The sequence below is a fragment of the Chelonoidis abingdonii genome, chromosome 4, assembly GCF_003597395.2.
Source record: "Chelonoidis abingdonii isolate Lonesome George chromosome 4, CheloAbing_2.0, whole genome shotgun sequence".
In the NCBI taxonomy this organism is placed as follows: Eukaryota; Metazoa; Chordata; order Testudines; family Testudinidae; genus Chelonoidis; species Chelonoidis abingdonii.
This window is the reverse complement of record NC_133772.1, coordinates 103,440,939-103,462,664: the sequence shown is the minus strand read 5'-3', so window position 1 is coordinate 103,462,664 and position 21,726 is coordinate 103,440,939. Positions and strand designations below refer to the sequence as shown.

Genomic DNA, 21,726 nt, shown 5'->3' with positions numbered 1-21,726 from the left:
CCAAACAAAGAAGCAAGAAGCCCCCTCCCTAGGCAGGGCAGTGGCTCCAGTTAGTCTGTACAAGCCATCCCTATGAATAGGGCTGTGACTTTAGTTAGCACAATGGCCGGCAGAGCGGGGCCACACAGGACAAACAGAAAGGAGAAGGGAAAAAGGAATGCTAGCAGGGGAACAGCTGTAACAGACAGAAAGGAGCGAAGTAATGAAAGCAGATAATTTTTCGACAGTAACATATAAACCAATTTGTTGAGGAGCAAGATGGAAAGGATTTCTTCTCATTTCAAAATGCTGAGAACAGGTTTCCTTGTTTATTTGAACATCAAATGAAATTTTATTCGACTAATAAGAGCAGAACATTGAGTTTGGCAAGTGAGACAATTTTATGCTACTTTTATTGTTAAAATGCAGCAGTGATGACCATTTAAGTCCCTATTCTAGGCCTTCCAGCAGCTCTTCAGCAGTGTAATTAAGGAGCAATCTGTGTTCATCTAAAAATGGCAAAAATCAATGTGTGACCATGCCATAAAAACACTTGGGAGACAAAAAATTGCACTCGTTTTGTGCTACTGGTATCACTTACAGTCTAGCACAAAATGAGAATTTAAAGGAATGATTGAAGCATTTCACCCTGCATATAATTTCCTGAAAGATTTTGAACTCCTGCATGCACTGCTAGATATTGCAGTTGGAGAAATAAAAATAGAGGTTTGTTAATACAAGATGGTCAGTCATATATGAAAAATGACGATGATAGCTTCAGCTGCCCACACAAGGCACATTGATTGTTTGTCCAAAAAGAAGACCACAGAATGTGTAGCAGGCTGTTGAAGGTGCCATATAATGTATAAAGAAAACTATGACAAATTAGGTCTCTTCCATTTGTTCAAACAATAAATATGTAGAAGATAACTTTTCAGATGCAGTCATCCTAAGCTTCTAATGTATGGGTGGGTATTCAGCGTACTATTTAAAATTTTCTGGTTTAAAAAGTAACGCCTACCAGAGTGTTAAAGCACATTTGGGAAGTTGGTTGACTGGAAAACACTTGAAGGAACTTTTTAGTGACTCAGCAGACTACAGTCTGATGACACTATTGTCACAGTCTCAAACTGGAAATCTGACTAGATAATTAACAATAAAATGGAACCACATAAGGACAATAATTGAAAAAGTGATTCTGGGAAGCTATGAAACCTTTCCTTACTTATCTAACATGATTGATTCCAAGTACAGAGTTTGCTGCATGGATGCTCAGACTGTGGCTCTTTACAGCATATATTATTAAAACACTGTAATTTAATTAACCAATCAGGATGCTTTTACTATGTTATTAAACAATTGTAGTTTATAAAATAATAGTACTTATTCATTTTGTTGTGAGAATAATAATAATTATATGTTTCTCTAGACATACTATTTAAATATGAATATTTAGTACTACAGTAAATGAAACAATGAATTCACACAGAATTCAGAATTAGAAAATATCATATCATGTTGCCTCTATATAAATTCATGGTAGGCCCACACCTTGAATACTGCATGCGGATGTGGTCGTCCCATCTCAAAAAAGATATACTGGAATTGGAAAAGGTTCAGAAAAGGGCAGCAAAAATTATTAGGGATATAGAATGGTTTCCGCATGAGGAGAGATTAATAAGACTGGGACATTTCAGCTTGGAAAAGAGGCAACTAAGGGGGGATATGATAGAGGTCTATAAAATGATGACTGGTGTGGAGAAAAATAAGGAAGTGTTACTTACTGCGTCTCATAATAAAAGAACAAGGGGCCACCAAATGAAATTAATAGGTAGCAGGTTTAAAACAAACACAAGAAAATATTTTTTCATGCAACGCACTGTCAATCTCTGGAACCCCTTGTCAGAAGGTGTTGTGAAGGCCAACACTATAACAGGGTTCAAAAGGGAGCTAGATGGATTCATGGAAGATAGGCCATCAATGGCTATTAGCCAGGATGGGTAGAAATGGTGTCCCTAGCCTCTGTTTACCAGAAGCTGAGATTGGGTGACAGGGCATGGATCACTTGATGATAACCTGTCTGTTCATTCCCTTTGGGGCACAAGCCACTGGCCACTGTCAGAGGACAGGATACTGGGCTTGATGGACCTTTGGTCTGACCCAGTATAGCTGTTCTTATGTTCATGGATCGCACTACTGTGGCTCTTTTGAGTAATGTTGATCACTAATTTGGCTCCTGAACCACTGAGGTCTGAGTATCATTAGTTTACTGGCTGAATTCAGAACAGGAAAAAGAGACTGAAACATAATCCTGAATTTGTTCCTTCTCTTTTCGAACGTTAAATTTAAGATCCAGATTAATTTGATCTATCCTGTATTTACAGAAGAGTTTGCATCACAGTTGCATCAAAATGGTGGAAGAATGTGGAGGAAAAATTCAGAAGGCAGGACAGTTGCATTAAAAATGTTGTGAATTTTAAAAGACCTATAATCCTGTCCAGCCAGTTCAGCTGAGTGTGTGTCAAGAAAATTGGATTGGTTTGGTTAAAACTTTGTAATAGGCTAAATGTTGAAAAACATTAAGTTCGTAAAAGGGTGTCAGTCCCTAACTGCACATACAAAAGAGTGGTAATCCTGTCTCTGGAGTAGAATGAGGTCTTGCTATTGTACTGTTTTTTTGTAAGCTTAGAAATTTGCAATCTTCTTAGTTTGGACAATGTTTCTGCTTTTGTCATGTTTGAAGAAATAACATGATTGTGAAATGAATAACATAGTGTGTGTTTTGTCCTAACTTTAATAAATCTTTTGTAGTTTTTTTAGTGGGTTTTTACCCCACAGAAAATTATCTTGTATATATTTCTGTTTCTAGGCTCAATGGGCAGAATTAAAAGGTTGTCAGCATATCCTAGCTAGTACCAGTTTTTCACAACCCTCTGTTTAAATTGAGAAATGCCCCTTTGTTGTTTTGGTGCAACTCTGGGGTAGGAGATAAGCAGTACTAAAATGTCTTTACATATTCTGGCAACATAATGATTAACAAAATCTTTTGCTGATTGCATTCTGCAACCAAAGTTCTGAATCTACTATGTATAAAGATTACCTGGCAGTATCAGCTATCTAACAACTTCTTTTCTCCTTGAAATTAACAGGCTGAAATCTGCTAGGGATGTGGTGTCAAGAACAGGACATTCTTTGGCTCTGGGATCACTGTATAGATATTTAGGAGGAATAGGCTCTACTCAGCACCTGAATGCATGTGTTGGAATCCTTTATACCTTATCTCAGGACAGTACTTCTCCTGATGTACAGGTACTTCATCACATAATTCAAAATATCTGCCCTCGCTGTAGATATTAAAACAGAACCAATTGTGTTTTGGGAATAAAAGTTCTTCTTACATGTAAGAGGAGATTAGACAACAATTCCTTCAGCAGAATTCCTGAATTCATACTATTGTTTTGAATTTAATGTACATTCACCTAAATCTTGTTTGATTAGATAGTGCCTGCATTTTCTTTTCATATGTATATCATTTTTTATGTCTGCAAAGCTGTCTGTTTCCTAGCACTTTTCTTTTATAAAGATGATGTAGTAAATACCTTGAAGCTAGTGTGCTGCACTAGCTAGAGACCAGCTTGGTCAGTTGAAAGCTTGCTTGCATGAGTCAAACCATTGTGAAGATGAAGTCACATGGTTCTTCCTGAGCTAACACTTCTTATGCCAGGTCCCTCTGGGAAGGATATTTTAATCACATGTTGAAATAAAAAGGAGTATACATCAAAACTCCTTAAAGTGAGGGGTGATTAAAAACCCCTACATGCCCTTTTAAATAGACTGAATAGTAGGCTTAAATTTATCACCTCTATCTACTATCCTCCATACACAGAGGATCACTACAAAAGTAACATGTAATGGGTTTGAATGTAGGGCAAAGTGACTGAAATTAAGGCCTTGTCTACGCTAAAGGGAAAAGTCAATCTAAGCTCCGCAATTCGAGTTACGTGAATAGTGTAACTCACATCGACCTAGCTTAGGTCTACTTACCGCAGGGTCCACACTATGCGATGTTGATGGGAGATGCTCTCCCATCCACTTCCCTTACACTTCTCAATCTGGTGGAGTACAGGAGTCAACGGAAGATAGATCTGCGGTTGATTTAGCGGGTCTTCACTAGACCTGCTAAATGGACCACTGATGCATTGATCACCACACGTCAATCCCCCGGTAAGTGTAGACAAGCCCTTATGTAATATACTCTTTAGCAGTTCTGCCTTCATACTTGCTGTAACTCCATTATTCTTCATGAAACAATGAAGAAAAAATTTTATATCTGCAAATTACAGCACTTAGTGGGGGACTAACATTACACTTAATCTAAGAAATTGGTTGTCATTGAGGTACTAATGATGACGGTGTTAACCAGTTGTACCACTCCAAAATGTAGAATTTTTCTTACAATATTTATCAAAGAAGAGCCACAGTTTCCAGATATTTTGTTATGAAAAACAAATTGTCTGTAGCATCTTCATCCATCCACTCCCTTTCCACTTCAGAGCACTGGTTGTACCCATGTGTTAATTTTTATTTTAATCACAGACTTTACAAAGCAGCTCTTAGGTTTATTTTATTACATATAGGTGTGACATGCCTACATCTTTTATTTTACAGACTTGGGCCCTGCATTCTCTGTCACTGATAATAGATTCAGCTGGCCCTCTATATCATGTGCATGTGGAACCTACCCTATCTCTTGTTGTCATGTTGTTGCTGAGTGTGCCTCCTGCTTATGCTGAAGTTCACCAGAGCCTTGGTCGCTGTTTAAATGCACTTATCACTATGTTGGGGCCAGAGTTGCAAGGTATGCATAAACAAAATTGTCATATTTGTTTGATTAGGTAATTAGAACACTTAAACATAAGTGGAAACATTGCAGACAAACAGTGAATGTGTTCTAGGAACTTTCAGGAATCATTCAGACATTTTTTCTTGTAAATGAACTGTGAAGTAGTTTTTCATAGGCTATGCCTTTATGGGGCCAAGACATGGTGATAATTACCCTTCCAGGATAAGCTGTTTTTTTTTAATACCCTTACCAGAACGTAGTCCTAAAAGCTTCTCATTGGGTTGAAAGTCCTTATGCATAGTGTCAAGACATAGGGAATTGTATTTGAAAAATGGAGACCAAAATCCAGATTCAGGCACCTAAACAAAAATGGTCTGATTTTTCACTGGAGCTCTGCATTCACAGTACCGATTGAGTTCAGAGCTCAGTACAGGCATTCTAGTACTTGTCTACAGAAGGAGGTTAATCCATTGGTTTTTGAGCCCATCAGATTATGTGCAATGTAAAAGCCACACTAATAGCATGTACACAAATCTCCAGCATTATTTGAAAGGGCAACGACACCAGAGATCTATGGAGCCTGGGGAAACAAGGCAAGTACAGTGACTTGACAGGAAAAGCAACTGAAAGACTGCAGGGAAGACATTATATCTGGCCTTTCCCTGGGGGGTTAATAGGGAATGTCAGGTCAGGCACTATCAATTTCTTCTGTTGAGGCTTGGGTCCTGCAAACTGCTTCATGTGTGCAGACCTCATTGATTTTCATGGGGCTTTGTAAAGATGCAGGGTTATGTAAGACAGCTTATAGGATCAGAGCCTTAGTTTCCTGCATCTGGAGCTGTTTCACTGCCTAAGTCCACTTCCATCCCACTGACTCACCTGCAAATGTATTCCTTTTATTTATTATTTGTATATTCTGTCATTGATGATAAATTCACCCAGTCCTTCATATGATTTGCATGTGCTACCTTGATACATTTACCTGTCTGCTAATCCCAGGCTTTATTAATCATTTAGTCCTTCCCCCCCACCCCTGAAATATTACCTTAAAAAAGAAAACACACCTTTTGTATTGGTATGGAAAATTATACTGAATAAGTGTACCAGTAGTCCAAAAAGTGGGGAGTGGGATCTAGAGGCTAGAGAAAAGAATTGAGTCAGGTCTTCTAAGTTTACCACTGATTCACTGTGTGACCTCTCTGTGCCTTATTGTCCTCCTCTGTTAATTGGTTGTAATGCCTGCCTACCTCTCAGTGGTATTTTGAGGCCTTCTTGCTTGTTTGTAAGCTTAGAATCATAAAAAGGTAGGAAGGAACCTTTCCTTCTAGCCCTGTCCCCTGCACTGAGGCAGAACTAAGTTGACTGTGACTGTCTGTTTAAAGGTGCAGTAGAACTGCTAAGTATGATGATTATTATTCTACTTGACTGAATCGCTTGCAGAAACTCCTATGTGAATCATTTTATTAAGAGTGAATGCTTTGTATAATTATTCATATTTGTACCTATTTTAAAAAAAATAGAGGAAAATTAATATGTTGGAAGTATTAAAACACTGTTTTTCTAACTGTAGGCAGTAATACTGCAGTTTCAGCCTTAAGATCTTCTTGCCTCCTGGGCTGTGCAGTGATGCAGGATAACCCTGACTGCCTTGTTCAGGCTCAAGCCATCTCTTGCCTACAGCAGCTTCATATGTTTGCTCCACGACATGTCAACTTGTCTAGCCTTGTAAGCTGCCTATGTGTAAGTACAGCTATGAAAATGTATTTTTGCCTGTTTTTAAAATTTTCAACCTTTGCCTTGAAACATAAAACATTTAAATAAATTTTCCTTAAACCAGCCTGTTATCAGTTGTTAAAATACATTTAATACTGTGTTTTAGTAATCAGTCATTCTTTAAGGGGTGAGGTGTTGTCTCTTTCATATGCACATGGTCATTCTCTCTTCTCCCCTTTCTTTTTATACATTTCCTTCCTTCTGTTTCCTTCCTTCTGTATCTCTCCCAAGAGCATACCCGTTACTGAGAATATGTGCTGCCATTCTTACACAAGCCAAACTTTTGTTGACAAAATGTATGAGTTTTGGATTTTGCCCACTTCTTAATTCTGGACAGTATTTCTTCTCGCCTATGCAAGGTTAAGATTTGTTGAAGTAACTGGTTACTTCTCAATATTCAGTATAAGTAATATAATTATTTATAATTTTAAAGTCATCTATATTAGTTTACCTTCCTTTTCAATTCTGTACTGCTAGTGAGCAGTTGTTGTGGTGATTCTGGTGCTCAAGACAGCTGCCCCCTCTCACTTCAGTTTGCAGGCTTGAGTGATAGGCCACTTTTCAGGTCTTTCATCTCATTTGTAAAATATTATATATTACCTTTTAATTGCCATGGTAGCTGCCATGTCCCCAGAATTTGTTAAATCCAAGAAAGCAACCCTAATGCTCACATGGCTGGTTAGTTCTTCATAAGTAAAACAGGGCATACTTTCCACTAAGGTCATGTGCACAGCACCAAATGCAACCTCTACTTGGCAAGTATTGGGTGTCCTAGTTCTATGTTTTTTTCTTTGATCCTGTACTAGAATCATAGGACTGGAAGGGATCTCAAGAGATCATCTAGTCAAGTTCCTTGCACTCGTAGCAGGACTAAGTACTACCTGGACCATCCCTGACATGTGTTTGTCTAACCTGCTCTTAAAAACCCCAGTGATGGAGATTCCACAGCCTCCCTAGTCAATTTATTCCACTTTGCCTATTATTCTTATATCTCAAGCTGTTTCCTACACAATAAAATGCCTGCTTCCATAAGAACATATTGTAGCAAGAGAAGGTTTTAAAAAGATTCGATCTACCCTCATTATGTATACATGATTTAGCTAGTTTCCCTGTAAAAGTTTTTTTCTCAGAAGTCAAAAAAAGAGAAAATGTTCTGGATTTTCTTGTATCTCTGCCTTGTCTGTCTTGGAGTTTTTAAGTGTTCTTTTGTCTGAGCAGCTGTTGCATATCATTAGTAGATATACATTTTGATTTCTTATGGAGTTGACATTTCTTGCATATATGTTTGAGGTTTTTGTAGAAATGTATCTGCAAGATTCAGAGAGAGCCCCGCATTACTATTGGGTTTAAGCATGAGCCTGTTTATTTTGGGAGAATTGTACCTTTTAGGGTTTCTTCTTTCTTCTCCCCCTTCCAGCATATTTTATCCTTGATCTTCCTTTCAATAGGTAAAAAGCATTTCCACTCATCTTTTATGAAAGCACTCCAAACTTAGAAGTTGCTGTCCTGTTGATCAGCCAACTCATTAGAATTTCCATCTATTTGCAAATCTATGGAATGAATGTCTTGTCCACTTCTGTTTACAGTAGTACCTCTCTAAACTGCACAAAAAATTGGTCTCAGCAAAGATTTCTCAGCAAAGATTTAATAATAGTGTGTTTGTAGTGAGGTTTTGTATTACGAAGACTTCATTGTTTTTACGGAATAATATTTCAATATACTTGTGAAATTGTTACAGTAAATTATGGAATACTCCATAAATTAAAACTTACCTACACTTGTCAGTTAAAAAGCAAAGTATATTTTGGTGTGTGTGTGTGTGTTCATTTTTAAGTCCCAACCCTACAAGGAGTTTTACATGGGTAGATTCTTGTGCCTACACCAAGTCCCAGTGAAATCCGGGACTCCACACAGTTGTAGATTTCTGTCTGCGAGGAGCTCATTGCAGAATCAAAGCCCTCCACACTAATACATACAGTTTAGTAATTGGCAATAAGTCTCTCAGTCATAACTATAAATAAGTGGGGTTTTATTTATACTTTTCCTATTTAGCCCACATTCCGGCAGAGGTCACCGTGCAGGTGGACCCTGCACCTGTGTTGAAGCCTCACTGAACTCAGTAGAACTTTATAGGGCATACGGTCTGCCTGAAAAATTACCCTTGTTGTCTTAATAGAAGGCATGGACAGGGCACTGTTTTGGGATGTGGGAGACATAAGTACAATTGCCAGTTCTGCCACTGGCTTGCTGGGTGATTTTGGGCAAGTATTTCTCCCTGTGCCTCAGTTTCCCCATCTGTAAAAGAAGGATGATACTGACCTTCTGTAAAGCACTTTAAGCTCTAAAGATGAAAAATGCTAAGTAAGAGCTAGGTAGTAGTATATTTTAGTTTTAATACCACCATTCTGTGCTGAGCAATTATTTGTAACAGACAGAGAGGAAGGTAAAGAGGCTCTTGTCAGAGAAACAGACTGTATTACTGATGTCCATTGAGACACGCTAGTGAGGAGAGAGCTGAAAACACTGTTGCTGAGAGTGGTTACTCTAATTACCAATTCTAATTACGAATAATTATTTGGAGGGTTTTTTTCCTATTTCTCCAAGGCTATTGCCAATATATTGAAAATTTATGAGTTCAAACTTTATTTTAGAATGTTCTTAAAATATTTAATAATTAGAAGAGGACTTCTTATAAAAAAAAAAGTTTTATATAAAAAGAACATCATCATCCCACCTTCATCTTCATTTCCCCCTTCTCCCCTACCCCAAAACAAAATAAAAAACCAGCATCTTAGAATTTTCTTCCTTTAGAAAGAGGATTTTATTACCCAGGGCTTTGCATCTAACTGCATGGTACTTAACATTCTCTGTCAACTTCTGGCAATTTAATACTTGGTTGTGGAAATAACCTTTTGTATCTAGTGATGACTAATATTAATTTTACAGCTAACTTTACGGGTACACACTATGTTCTTATTTATGCATCTCATATACATAGGGTGGCTGCATTGGGTGGATGCTCAGGTTTTCTGCTATAGGACTCAGAAGAAAACATGTTCAAATACAAATATATATAATAGTTTCAATGACCACTTTCAAGAGCTGCTTTTACATTTATTTTAACGAATGAGTTTTATGGGCTGTTGGCGTACATTTTAAAGATGCTCAACATTATATGATGAGGTATTTGGACTAAGCAAATGAGGTTTTTGTGGAATGTTTGAGATAAGGCTCTGAATTTAATATTCTGAATTTACATTTTATGGTTTCCTTGCTGTAGTGAGTATCATTGTGGTAACTGTATTTTGATTTTGTCATGACCGGTTTGTCATTTGTTTTTGTGCAGGAGATCTTGTTGGATAATTCTGTGTTGGTAGGTCTCTGTGCCTTGTTAAACCTAAAATTTCAGCAGTTTGCAGTGGCGTTTTTTATTTCCTCCTGTCTCTCTCTCTGTTTAACCATTAATGTAAAGTAAAATATCTTTAGCATGTCAAATGATGTTCATCTGGTATCACCCTAACCAAATCCCTTTTAACCTTCAGCAGCTGGCACATGTTTCATTTTGTGCACTTAATTTTGCATCTGTTTGACTTTAACATGTCCAATGCAGAAATGGTTTAAGTTAATTTTTATGTGTTGCTTGCATTGTGTGTGTTCCCTTTTTCCCTGCTTAAAATGTGGGAGAATGAGAGAGATGAAGAATGTGTCTCTCACATTTCCCAATAGCCTAACTTGAGTGCTCTGTCCTTCACTGTAAAAATTATCTGGTGAGCTGCAATTTTAAGCATGCCAGATTTCCAGAAGATGTGGCCTGCGTAAATAAGTGTTGCATTAAAGATTCAGTTGTACCGTTTAAAATTTCAGTTAAAGTATCTTGCAGAGACACTAATTGACTCATTTCTTTTACAAAAGAATTGTTATTCAGAGCAAATCTTTGTATCTATTAAGTATATAATTCATAATGAGTTTTGCAGATTCGCATGCATAAGCATACGAAAGCAGGAGAGACAAATTAGTTTTAAATATAATGAAACTGAGATTCCATATCACTTATTCTTTGTGTCTTAAATTTTTTTATTTTTAATCTCATTTTGAGTGACTGGCTTATCAATGAGAAATGAGGAGCATGACCCCTCAGCAAAGGTTCTCTGTAGAAGACTCTCAGCTCTGTCCTTTTTCAGTTACCTTAGAACAGAGGTTTTCAACCTGTGATCGGTCTGCAGACTATGTCTAAGGGGTCCACAAAAAGGTTGTTACAACAGAACAGTGGTTTTCGGCCTGTGGTCTGCAGACCCTTGGGAGTCCACAGACTATGCTTAAGATTTCCAAGGGGTCTGCACCTCCATTGAAAATTTTTTAGGGGTCTGTAAATGGAAAAAAAGGTTGAAAACCACTGCCTTTAAGTGACACATAAGGGTAGAAGGTTATTTAATTGTAAAGGATAACCTCTTTACCTTCCATATACTTAGACACATGCTCATTTTGGTTGTTTACTCGTTATAACTTAAACTTGGATTACAGTAAATTGTATAAACATTGGTCTAGTTACCCTGCCTAGCCACTTGACAAGCGTAGTGTATCTGTGGATTACTTTCAGGATAGTCTTAAAATTTGGGGGCGGGGGAAGAAGAACCTCAGGTGCAAGACTTGGTTTTTTTAAAGTTGTTTCCTTGCTCCAGGAACAATGTTTATGTTGGCTTCGGTTTTCAACACAAAAAGCAGAGTCTGATCTTGTGATGTTGAAGTAATGATGCTCTAAACAGCCATGCTGGAGAATGGTTCAGGAGAGCTGACTTGTCTCCACATGACATGTCCATCCCTAACCCTGACCTTTCCCAAAACAAACAACTACAATTTAGTTGGACTATATTTTCAAAAGAAACCTTGTTCAGCATCCATTTATTATTCTCTTTGCTCTCTCTCTTACAATCTCACTTTCATGCACAGACCTTGGAATTATTTGAGCTTGGTTTTCCCGCCTTAGTTGTATCGTAATTTTCTTTCATCACTCCTAGCTCTCTCTGATGGTGATATGAGTGGAGTTCATTTGGACTGAGTTTTCATACCACACTGAAATTTTGTACTCTGGATAAGAGTAAAATAGGCATTCATTTAGATCACAATTCAACTTTCCTTCAAGTCAGTGGATTTTTTTTTACTGACTTCAAGGAAAGATGGATATGATTGGCTCTGTTGGATAATTTCACTGAGAGAACTTTAAAATTACTGTGGTTACCAAAGCCTTTACAATATTGTAAACTTTTAATTTTAGATGTACAAAGGTATGCAAAATAGGACAGTTATTTGGTGATGGTCTTCACAGTCTATTTCATAACAGTGATCAGTCAGAAAGCAGTGGACTATTGCCATATTGGGTAGCTGCTACAGAGGTTGTGAGCCATCTTACTCTCTTTGTTTGCATATTTCAGGTGAATCTCTGTAGCTCCTACTTGTCGTTGAGACGAGCAGTACTAGCTTGTTTGCATCAGCTTGTGCAAAGAGAAGCAGCTGAGGTATCAGAACATGCTGTTGCCTTTGTTAAAGACTGCAGAGAAGACTTCACTCCAGGTAATGTATATGTCCATTAAGCCTTGAGAGGGCAGTGCTGGACTCATCCTGAACTTGGATTGTTAAGCATCCTCCCTTCTAAATTAAACTGAGATGGCAGATTATTTGTTCCATAGGATTTTTAAAAACCTTCAACTCAAAATATTTATTTCTACTAAAACATGATATTTATGTGGTTATTTTTGTTGAAGCTTTTTAGGCATTTCCCAGTGATAAAACAATGCTAACAGCGGTGTTGCCAAGCCTCACAATTTTGTCATAAGTGTCATAATACTTGGTGTTTTTCTTAAAGCCCCAACTCCTGGACCCATCCAAGAGAGCAAAATCTCAATTTTCATTTAAAAAAAAAAGTTTCTAGCCCCCATCGTTGCAGAGAAGAGCTAGAAAATGTGTCCTGAGTGCACCCTAACTGTGACCATAACCAAAGAGTAGATAAAAAAAAAACAAACGTTTTAAAATTGTGATCTTTAACTTAATCTCCTGATTTTATGGAACCTTACTCATGGTTTTTGAAAGCTTTGGGTTGACAGTACTGTAACACTGCAATAGTGAATTAATATAAATGTGCCAACAACTTTAGGTCAAGGTTTTTAAAAAGGGGTTCCATATTCCATTGTGCTAGGTGCTATCTGTGCACACAAAGTCAGTTCTTGCCCCCCAAAACCTACAATTTAGTTGAGCGTATAAATACTGTAAGGGGTCTGGTTTTCAAAAGTGCTGAGCACCAGGTGTCATATGTACTGCATATGTGCAAGTTCGTCAGCCAGCTTCCATTGCAGTCTTTGAAGTTTTGGAGGAAAAGGAGGAAGCCCCGAAAGAGACCCAAAGAAGTTGTAAATTATTTTTATTTGTTAATCGGACCATGGGCTTATCTGTATGAATATTTAGTTTGTGGCAAGTTGGGATGTAAATGTACACCACAGCAGCCTCCCTTACACTAAGGGCTTGTCAACATAGTGCGTTGGTGTGTAATACAGGAGTGTGATTTCTAAAGCAGGCTAACATGTTGTGCGTTAATTGGTCCAAATAGACACTGCTGGTGCACGCTAATATTTACTGTACCTATCTCAGAGAGATTATGTGACAATGTTATTTTAACATTTAGCAAGCCTCTTTTTGTGCAGTACAGGATTACACCATAGGTGAATTTAGTTAAAGGCCCACTTCAAGTGTTGATTTGTAAATTTAGTGATATTAAGCAAATGAGAATAATCAAATGTCAGTAATAACTGAGAATTTCCAGATGACTGTGTATTTTATTACTATAATGTTCTTTCAGAGCTGTTTTTGTAGATGGAGAATCATTTAACCTTAACTTTGTACCTGAACAATTTTTGCACTGGTAATTATCATCATCACAGGTTCTTCCCTTCTGGCAGCTATACAGATGATAGCTGTTGAGTACGGAATCGATAGGGGATATATAGATAAATGCTTTACTTAACATCAGAACAAGTCCGCTCATTAGTATAACTAAACAACATAGAGAGCTCTTAGGATTGTAAACTTACTCACATACTCCTAAGATATGGGAAAACAAAGATAGAAACAGTAAGTGGAGCATATCAGAGAATAGGTCCTGATCCAATTGACAGTGTTTCAGAAACCTGATGTACCCAGAGTATAGGAAAGTATCCAGTGTTCGGGTGTTTTGGGTGGGAGGGGGGGGTGTAACTTTGGATTATATAACCCACATGGATCTATGGCCATATTTTCCCATTTCTATTACCATAAGAAATTTAGGCCTGCCCTTTTGTGTGTGTGTGGTGTTCTGGGTGACCATACTTAGGCTTTGAACTACAGACAAGCTATTCACATCAATTAATTTCTTATTAAATAAAGTGGTTATCTCTATAGTTACATAGTTGCAAAAATCCTCTCCCCGCCCCCCGCTCCATTTTAAGCTTATTTATGCAACTACAGTGAAACCCCACTATAATGCCATGATTGGGGTCCAAAAAATTCGATCACAATAAATGTGGGGCCATGTTATTGCAGGGTTACGGAAATTTACCATTTCGAGCCAGTCAGCTTCAAGCCGATCAGTTTCTTTTGGGCAGAAAACGACTTGCGTTTGTGAACTGCCCATAATGGTAACTGAAAGGGTATAGCAATAAATAGTGACAGCACAAGCTAATCAACCTATTAAATGAACCAGCACCAGCCTGAGAATGGCTGGGTTTGGATTTTGAAAACCGGAGTTTTGGGACCTGGCAGAGTGGGGCTGGAGCGGATCTCAAAAGATCTGTACAGAGGTGCTCAGCCGACTCCCCTCCACACAGAGAGCTGATTGCAGTGTTTGACACTGAGGAGTTGCTGATATTCAGAGCTGAGTTTGTGCCACTGTTTCTGTAGCATCCCTTCCAGCTGTCAGCCTGCTCCAGTAGCGGGGGCTCTCAGCCATGCAGCGAGAGCGGGAAACACGTGGGGAGAGTAGGGGAGACATGCAAGGGGCAGAGGAAGAGCGAGGAGCGCCTGGGGAGGAGAATGGTTCTTTTCACCAAAAGGGTAAGTGGTGCAGCTCCAGCAGCGGGGGTTCTTAGCCATGCAGCGAGAGAGGGAAACACTTGGGCAGACGTGCAAGGGGCAGAGGAAGAGGGAGGACCAGCTGGGGAGGAGGACGGCTCTTCTCACCAAAAGGGAAAGCAAAGTTCTGAAGCTTTTTTTTTTTTTTTGGTTTGCGGCAGCCGGATCCATCTTATGATCGTGTTGTAGCCGAATTCACGTTATCGTGGGACGCATTATAGTGGGGTTTCACTGTATGCGGTGTACTCGTCTTTCTATGCTTGTCTGTCACACAGCATGAGAAGACACAAATATATGACCTTGGGTTAAGGCTCTGGACCTACTTTGACTAAAAATCAGGCCTGCCACATTTGGCCTCACACTAAATAAATGTTCCCTTTTTAGCACAGCAAATCCTAATTCTCTTATTATTTAAATTCCCCTACTTGTGTTCAGCACATTTCACTCTGCTAATCAATATAAACCTGTTAGCATTAGCAGCATTAAAATATAAATTGTGAACTTGATACCCTGTGATCTCTACCAATACAAATTCAAAGTTGAAACAGGGTCATAGGTCAGCAACTTCAAAGTTAACAAATTTTTTTTAAGTGTTTAGATACCAAAGGGATAGGCACAGTATGAGAACCAGAGTAGAATAGAATGCTGTCAGAAGAAGCATTTCCTGTTGGTCATGGACTCAATTTACAATTAATTAAAAATGCCTTAACTTGAAATCACAGCTACTTCTCTTTGCTCCTTCCCCTTCTGGCTGTATTGGTGGTGTGAGTTTCTGACTAAAGATCCTCACCATAACTCTCTTACTGGATGTTATTGATGTCTAAGGCCATTTTCAATCTTGTACTTTTGTAATCATTACAGTAAATTCTAAGCAAACTATTGAATGACTAATTACATTAAAAAAAAATTAATAACCTGCTACATATTCAAAAGCTAATAACAAGGGTTAGCAGACAATGAAGAATTATTCAGAAAGTAAAACATTAACATGGGTATAGGGATTTTAACCAAGCAGCTAGAGCTAAACATTAGCGTCCCCACTGGAGTGGATTCAAGTAAATCAGCTTAACATAACACAAAGCAGCATTCACATTGGACAGGCATTTCATGACCCTGGGAAAAGCTAAAAAAATTACTGGAGTGCAGTTCATTTGGGGCAATACTGAGTAATGTGGTGTTCTTAAAGTTGGTTTTGCACCCAGATGGCATGGCATGAGAACTTTAAGCAATCATTTTAAGTGTTTCAAGACCAGATATTTTTTGTTTGCAATATATGACTTATGTAATTATTATCTACTGTAGCTGAATTTCTACACTCCTGTATTATGGCAATTTTGTGATGCATAACACTCAGATGATAGACTGTATTCGTAACAGACATTAACATCAGAGAAGTGGGCCTGGAGGGAGCGTTGCTGAGCTTGCTGGACAAAGAATTGGATCAAAGACTATGCCAAGATATCAGAGAGACCCTAAGACATATGCTCACATCAGTGGCAGTGGAAAAGCTCTCGTTCTGGCTGAAGCTTTGTAAAGATGTTCTTGCTGCCTCAGCTGGTAAGTGCTAACATATTCTAGCTGGGAATGTAATAAAAATAAGGCCTACAAATATGATCTTTGCTTTACAGGAGAGAAATAATCAGTCTCATCTCTTAGAAGTGTACAGATTGTGAAAAAGTGTATTACTGCTATTTATTTTAAATTATGTGACACTTAGTTTTTCCCCTAAAATGGGAAATCACTTTATCTTTCCTGACTGCTTTTTGCATTCTGAAAAGGGCTGGTGAACAGTAACTCTTTCCATGACTAGTCATATCCAACTTGATGAAAGGCTTGAGCCACGAAGTTCAAATTTCCACAAACTTTGGAATGGAACATACTGTCACATCTGAGATAATTTTTCAGGCTAGTCATTAATACTAATGTATAGTGTGTGGATTCCTTTTCAATGAATCTTTAGTTGCTATAAAGCAACATATGCTGAGGATCTTGTGGTATTGGTCATGTGCATGTTATGCAGCTGTGCTTGTACATAATAAAATTTATAGTCCACACCCATACAATTAAGTAGAGGCTGGGTTAGCTCTAAACAAACAGAGAAAATGATACATCAGTAGCAAGACTGCTTCCTGAAATGTGTGATATAAAATTAATCTTGACAGGCCCTTCTGCTTCGGTCTTGATTTTGCTGTGTTGTCAATCAGTGGCTGTTCTCAGTAAATAAATAAGAGCAACTAAAATCTTGAAAACCTACAGTCATTGAAATGTTCTGCTGAAATGTACTCATGCAAAAATTGTCTGCTATCTTTTTCTACATTTCTGTTATGCATTAATGGCATTCTGGTATTCAGAACATTCAATAAAAATCATTTTTCAACCATAGTTCAATAGCAAGTCAATCACTTGTTTTTATAAAGGATAATAACTGATAACAATAAATTTATAAAATCAAGGTTTCATAATAGATTTTGGTTTTCAGTATTGAATTTTGGATATAGGACAAGATATGAGTTTTTGGCAACATGGAGGTTTGGAAAAGATAATGTTCAGAAATTTGGGGTTTACCTCTGGTACTAGATTTTATTTATTCTCATAGCAGAAATTAAAATGCAGTAAACACTGGGGCTGTGAGGCCCTTTGGGGATCCAGAAGAAAATTCCCTTAAGCTATTGGCTCTCTGTTATTAATGGAGGAAATGATGCAGAACTATGCTTCTAAATGAATAATTCAGAGCAGGTTGAACGGGTTACCCTACTGAATATTCTGAAAGGACTGAATTCTAAGAAAGGAGAACAAATGAGGAGGAGGAACTACAAAGATAAGCTCTTGGGGAATATTGGGTTCAGGTAAAAGCTATGCCCCCTGAAAGAATCAGTTTTGATTTAAACCCCATTTTGACTTTTATTTTGGCTTATTTTATGCCGGCTAGTTGTACATGAAGAGAACAACCTGCAATCTGGGACACTGATAGTTTCTGTTGTGTCTTAACTCTTTCCTAGGATTTGTTTTGTTTCATTCATAAATCAATGTCATTTGGGTTTGCTTTCATAATACTGACTTTGGCCATCCTAAAAAGATTATGTAAGAAACAGAAGATAGTTTTGGGCTATTTGCCTTTTTATTCTAGCTCTAGGTTCTCCAACTGAAGTGGGCAGTGGTGATTCTGAGGAGAGAGATGAACTTGTTAAAAAGTTATCTTGCAAAATCTGCTGTAACTTTTCAAGTGAATAATCGTAATAGTAATAAGGAATATTTAGTTTCTTCATGGAGATGTCCTACAAAATAGCTTTTGGTGCAGATACCAACATGTACTAACATCATCAGGACTACTTTAACCCTAAAGCTCAGTAACATGTAATCTACCTTGAGTCTAGTAACACAATCAAGCCATGACTGCAGAATATCTTGAGACAAAATTATTGACCACCTTATGGTACTAACTGGAATAAGTAATCAGTGGAAGGAGCGGCCTGGTCATCTTCGAGGGCTAGTGAGATTAGGTGCTGCAGAAATCTTAAAAGCCACTGCATACTTTCTACAGTTTCTAGACCCATTAAGCTGTTAAAGGCTAGCACTTACAGGACAGTAATGTGTTTGAATTTCTTCAGTAATCAGTTGTATTCCTTCCCTTTTCGGTGTTTTTAAAAATATAGATTTCACCTCAGTAGCTTCAGTGGATACTACCCAAGAAGAGGAGGGAACTAAAGAGGATGATGATGTGTTGACCTCTGAAACTGATGAGAGATCCCATCCTTTCACTAATCCAAAATGGTCCACTAGAGTTTTTGCTGCAGAGTGTGTTTGTAAAATTATCAGCCACTGTGAAAATGCAGGCAGGGCACATTTTGACATAACACTGGCTCAGGAAAGGAAACAAAGGGATTCAAGAGGTATGTGTTATGCTAACTGAGATACCGAGAGAATTTTATAGAGTGCAAAGAATACTTAACATTTATGTTTTAACATTTGGTTACTTAAGGGAAATTCATTATAGATTTCTTCATAACCTCTATTGCAGCCTTCAGTTAAAATGATTAGAAGCCTGTATTCATTCAGGTACTGAGCAATAGTAAATTAGTCATAATATTAGCATATAATTGCAGTGTTGACACTCTTACCCAGCTGTTGTAGCGTGACGTGCAAATGGGGTGCCATTGTTCCTATAGAAAACATTGGTAACTAGAAGCAATAACTGATGCCTGTGTACTGCAACACAATTTTGTAATCTAGAAATATCCAAGAAAACTAGTGTCACTGCTCTGTTTATTCCGTAATCTGCATAATTACAATGAACACACTATTAATTTTCTGGGCTTCCCCATGCTGATCTGAAGATGTTGATGACTCAAAATCTCTATGGAAATTTGCCTCAGATGTAGAGGTTTTTATTTCCTTCAAAATTTTACCTTAAAATGGAAAAATATCAGCTGATACCATGCATAATTGTGGAATAGACAAAAGGTGCTCATTTGAAAGCAAAGGGAACTCCTCTGTAGATTCTCTGGGGAGTAAGGGCTCCTATTTAGGATCCATTATACGGTAGTACTCACAAGTGACATGCTCCTGGATATAAACAACTCCTTAAAGGAAATGCATATGGTAAAGTAGAAAATAAATTTGAATGCTTTGGGCCCAACTATGTAAAAATAGAAACAATTGCACCATCTTTAATATAAATTAGACTTTAGAACAAGTTTGTTTTTATTAAACTTTTTTTTCTTTTGTCCCCAGATGACTTTTTGGTATTGCATTTAGCTGACTTGATCCGCATGGCTTTCATGGCTGCCACAGATCACAGTGACCAGCTCCGTCTTTCTGGGCTTCAGACATTGTTAGTTGTTGTTCGGAGGTTTGCGTCTGTTCCAGAACCGGAGTTTCCTGGTCATGTAATTCTGGAGCAATATCAAGCCAATGTAAGCACCCATTGATTACAGAATTTTATATACAAAATGGACACTTCGATAATGAAGAGAAAATATTCAGTAGCTAATTCTGTAATCAGGGTTCAATTTGTCACTAAAACTATTGTATTTATTTTCACTTTAGGGCTGAAACTTTCTGTGCTTGTTTAGACCAAAGATTTTGGGTTTGAAAACAAACTCTGTTTTGTTTTTGAACATGGCGAATGAAAAAGTGAAGACGTTACATCGTAATTTTTTTAAATAACATTTATAAGTGTGCCTAGAATACAAGAGAGAGGTGCATTTCAAATCTAAGGAAATGGTAAAAACCAAAAACTGTGCTCAAGTAATTCAGGTTCCCATATTTTTACAACTTCAAACTTAATGAACATAGTCCTCGATGAGGAAAAGTCACTGGATAGATCTGATATACATAACTAATAAGTGTTGCAGTGTCCCTTAAATCCTTATTATCCAACCATAACACAAGCAAACGAGTATTCAACCCTCCCTATCAGTGCTAACCCTCACAATCCTCATTTCTCCAAAAGCCTGTGAAAATAGACAGGCTTCACAGTGACCTGAAGATCAACAGATTCCGGCTACACCGAGGATGTGAGAGTAAGTTCCAAAGGTACTCTCCTCCCAGCAGCCTCTCTTCTCCTTTAAAATGAGGGAGCTCCAATCAAAGGACCTCTGTTGCATTAGTGTTGCATGGAGAGGGAGGCAGATAGGAAGCCATTTAGGGCCTTGTAAGCTATAACTAACCCCTTTAAGCTCCACTTGGTAATCAGTAAGCAAGCCACTCTAGATAACAAAGCACTAGTATAAATGTTGTCATAATGAGATATCCCACTTATAAATAGATTGCTGTATTGTTGCTTGAGTTTTGGTTTCCTAAAATATTTTATGGTTTAGTTTCACAAAGAGACCCTTGCAGTCATCTACTCCCAAGATGACAAAAGTGTTGGCTGCAATAACAAAGTCCATTTATGAAAGAGAAAGTTGAAACCTTCTGCCTGTTGTTGATGAAAAACGCTGTCATGGTCATTTCTCTGGCCAACTAATCTAATTAAACCCTCACACTACACTGCACACCCACATCAAAAATAACAGACATGTATCCTATATTAAGGCACAGATATAACTTTTGCCATATTTTTCAGTTTGTATCCCAATCCACCAGCATAACTTCAATTTTATCTGGGTCGATCCTTGGCCAGCTTCCATACTCGTCTCTAACAGACATTCCATAGGGCACTTAACTACACCATCTGGGCTGGTAGAAATAAACACACACAACTTTGTGTTACCAGAAAACTTAAGGCTTTGTAGCCCATTTCTCCTTCCTAATGTGCCCTGATAGTCCTCTGGATGAGTGGTGAGAGACCCCGTAGAATCTCATGTTGACATGTCCAGCAACAGGCAGCAAGAAAAGAAATTGGCTATTTGTTCCTGCCACGTAAGACAAGTCAGCAATACTTTTATGATCAATGATATCAATGACCACTGATGGATCTGATAATATTGGTATGGGCACGTGGTCTTCATTTAATATGCTGAGGATTTCATCTAATGATGTAACCAGCTTTAGCTTTTTGTGTACTCCGGTCTCCTCATAAAATGATAAGCATGCAGGAGATCCGAAACAATGAGATACCCTTAGAGTTGTGTCACCACAACCTGTTCAATAATATTTAACCAGGAAGAAAAGAAGATAGATATAGGACAACCATTTGGCAAGATTTTCAACATCAGGCAATGGCTTCTTGAGGAAAGCCCACACAGAATTCTTTAAAGGAAACCAGCAGCTTGCCCCCATTCAGGAAGGAGTTACCCATTTCTACTTGTTATAAATCCAGCTCCTCTCTATTGGTCTGCACCAGCCAAGATGGGTGTAGGTCTGAAACACACAGGCTCTGGCCTGAAGTACTCCCCATATATCTGCTACCACAGAAAGTTAAACTAGCAGAAACTCCATCTGGATTATCTGTCCACAACAAATTTGAAGATAGAAACTTTACCGATACCCTGGAAACAAATTAATGCTCATTTGTATCCTGCACAGCATTACTTAAGACTTCAAAAAAAAATCTTTGACACAATTAATCGTTCAGCATGAGATCTGCGTGGCAA

At 38.0% G+C, this 21,726-nt stretch overlaps 1 protein-coding gene across 1 annotated transcript in view; it reads left to right on the top strand.

The window, feature by feature from the left end:
- The window catches only part of HEATR5A (HEAT repeat containing 5A), a 133,650-nt gene that overhangs the window by 76,844 nt on the left and 35,080 nt on the right, over window positions 1-21,726 (top strand). Inside the window, exons 20-27 of the mRNA XM_032773217.2 lie at window positions 3,129-3,288; window positions 4,648-4,837; window positions 6,393-6,562; window positions 9,942-9,968; window positions 12,025-12,163; window positions 16,067-16,246; window positions 18,343-18,579; window positions 19,421-19,602. Of these exons, the coding sequence (XP_032629108.1) occupies window positions 3,129-3,288; window positions 4,648-4,837; window positions 6,393-6,562; window positions 9,942-9,968; window positions 12,025-12,163; window positions 16,067-16,246; window positions 18,343-18,579; window positions 19,421-19,602 (1,285 nt within the window). The remainder of the gene's footprint in view (window positions 1-3,128; window positions 3,289-4,647; window positions 4,838-6,392; window positions 6,563-9,941; window positions 9,969-12,024; window positions 12,164-16,066; window positions 16,247-18,342; window positions 18,580-19,420; window positions 19,603-21,726) is intronic.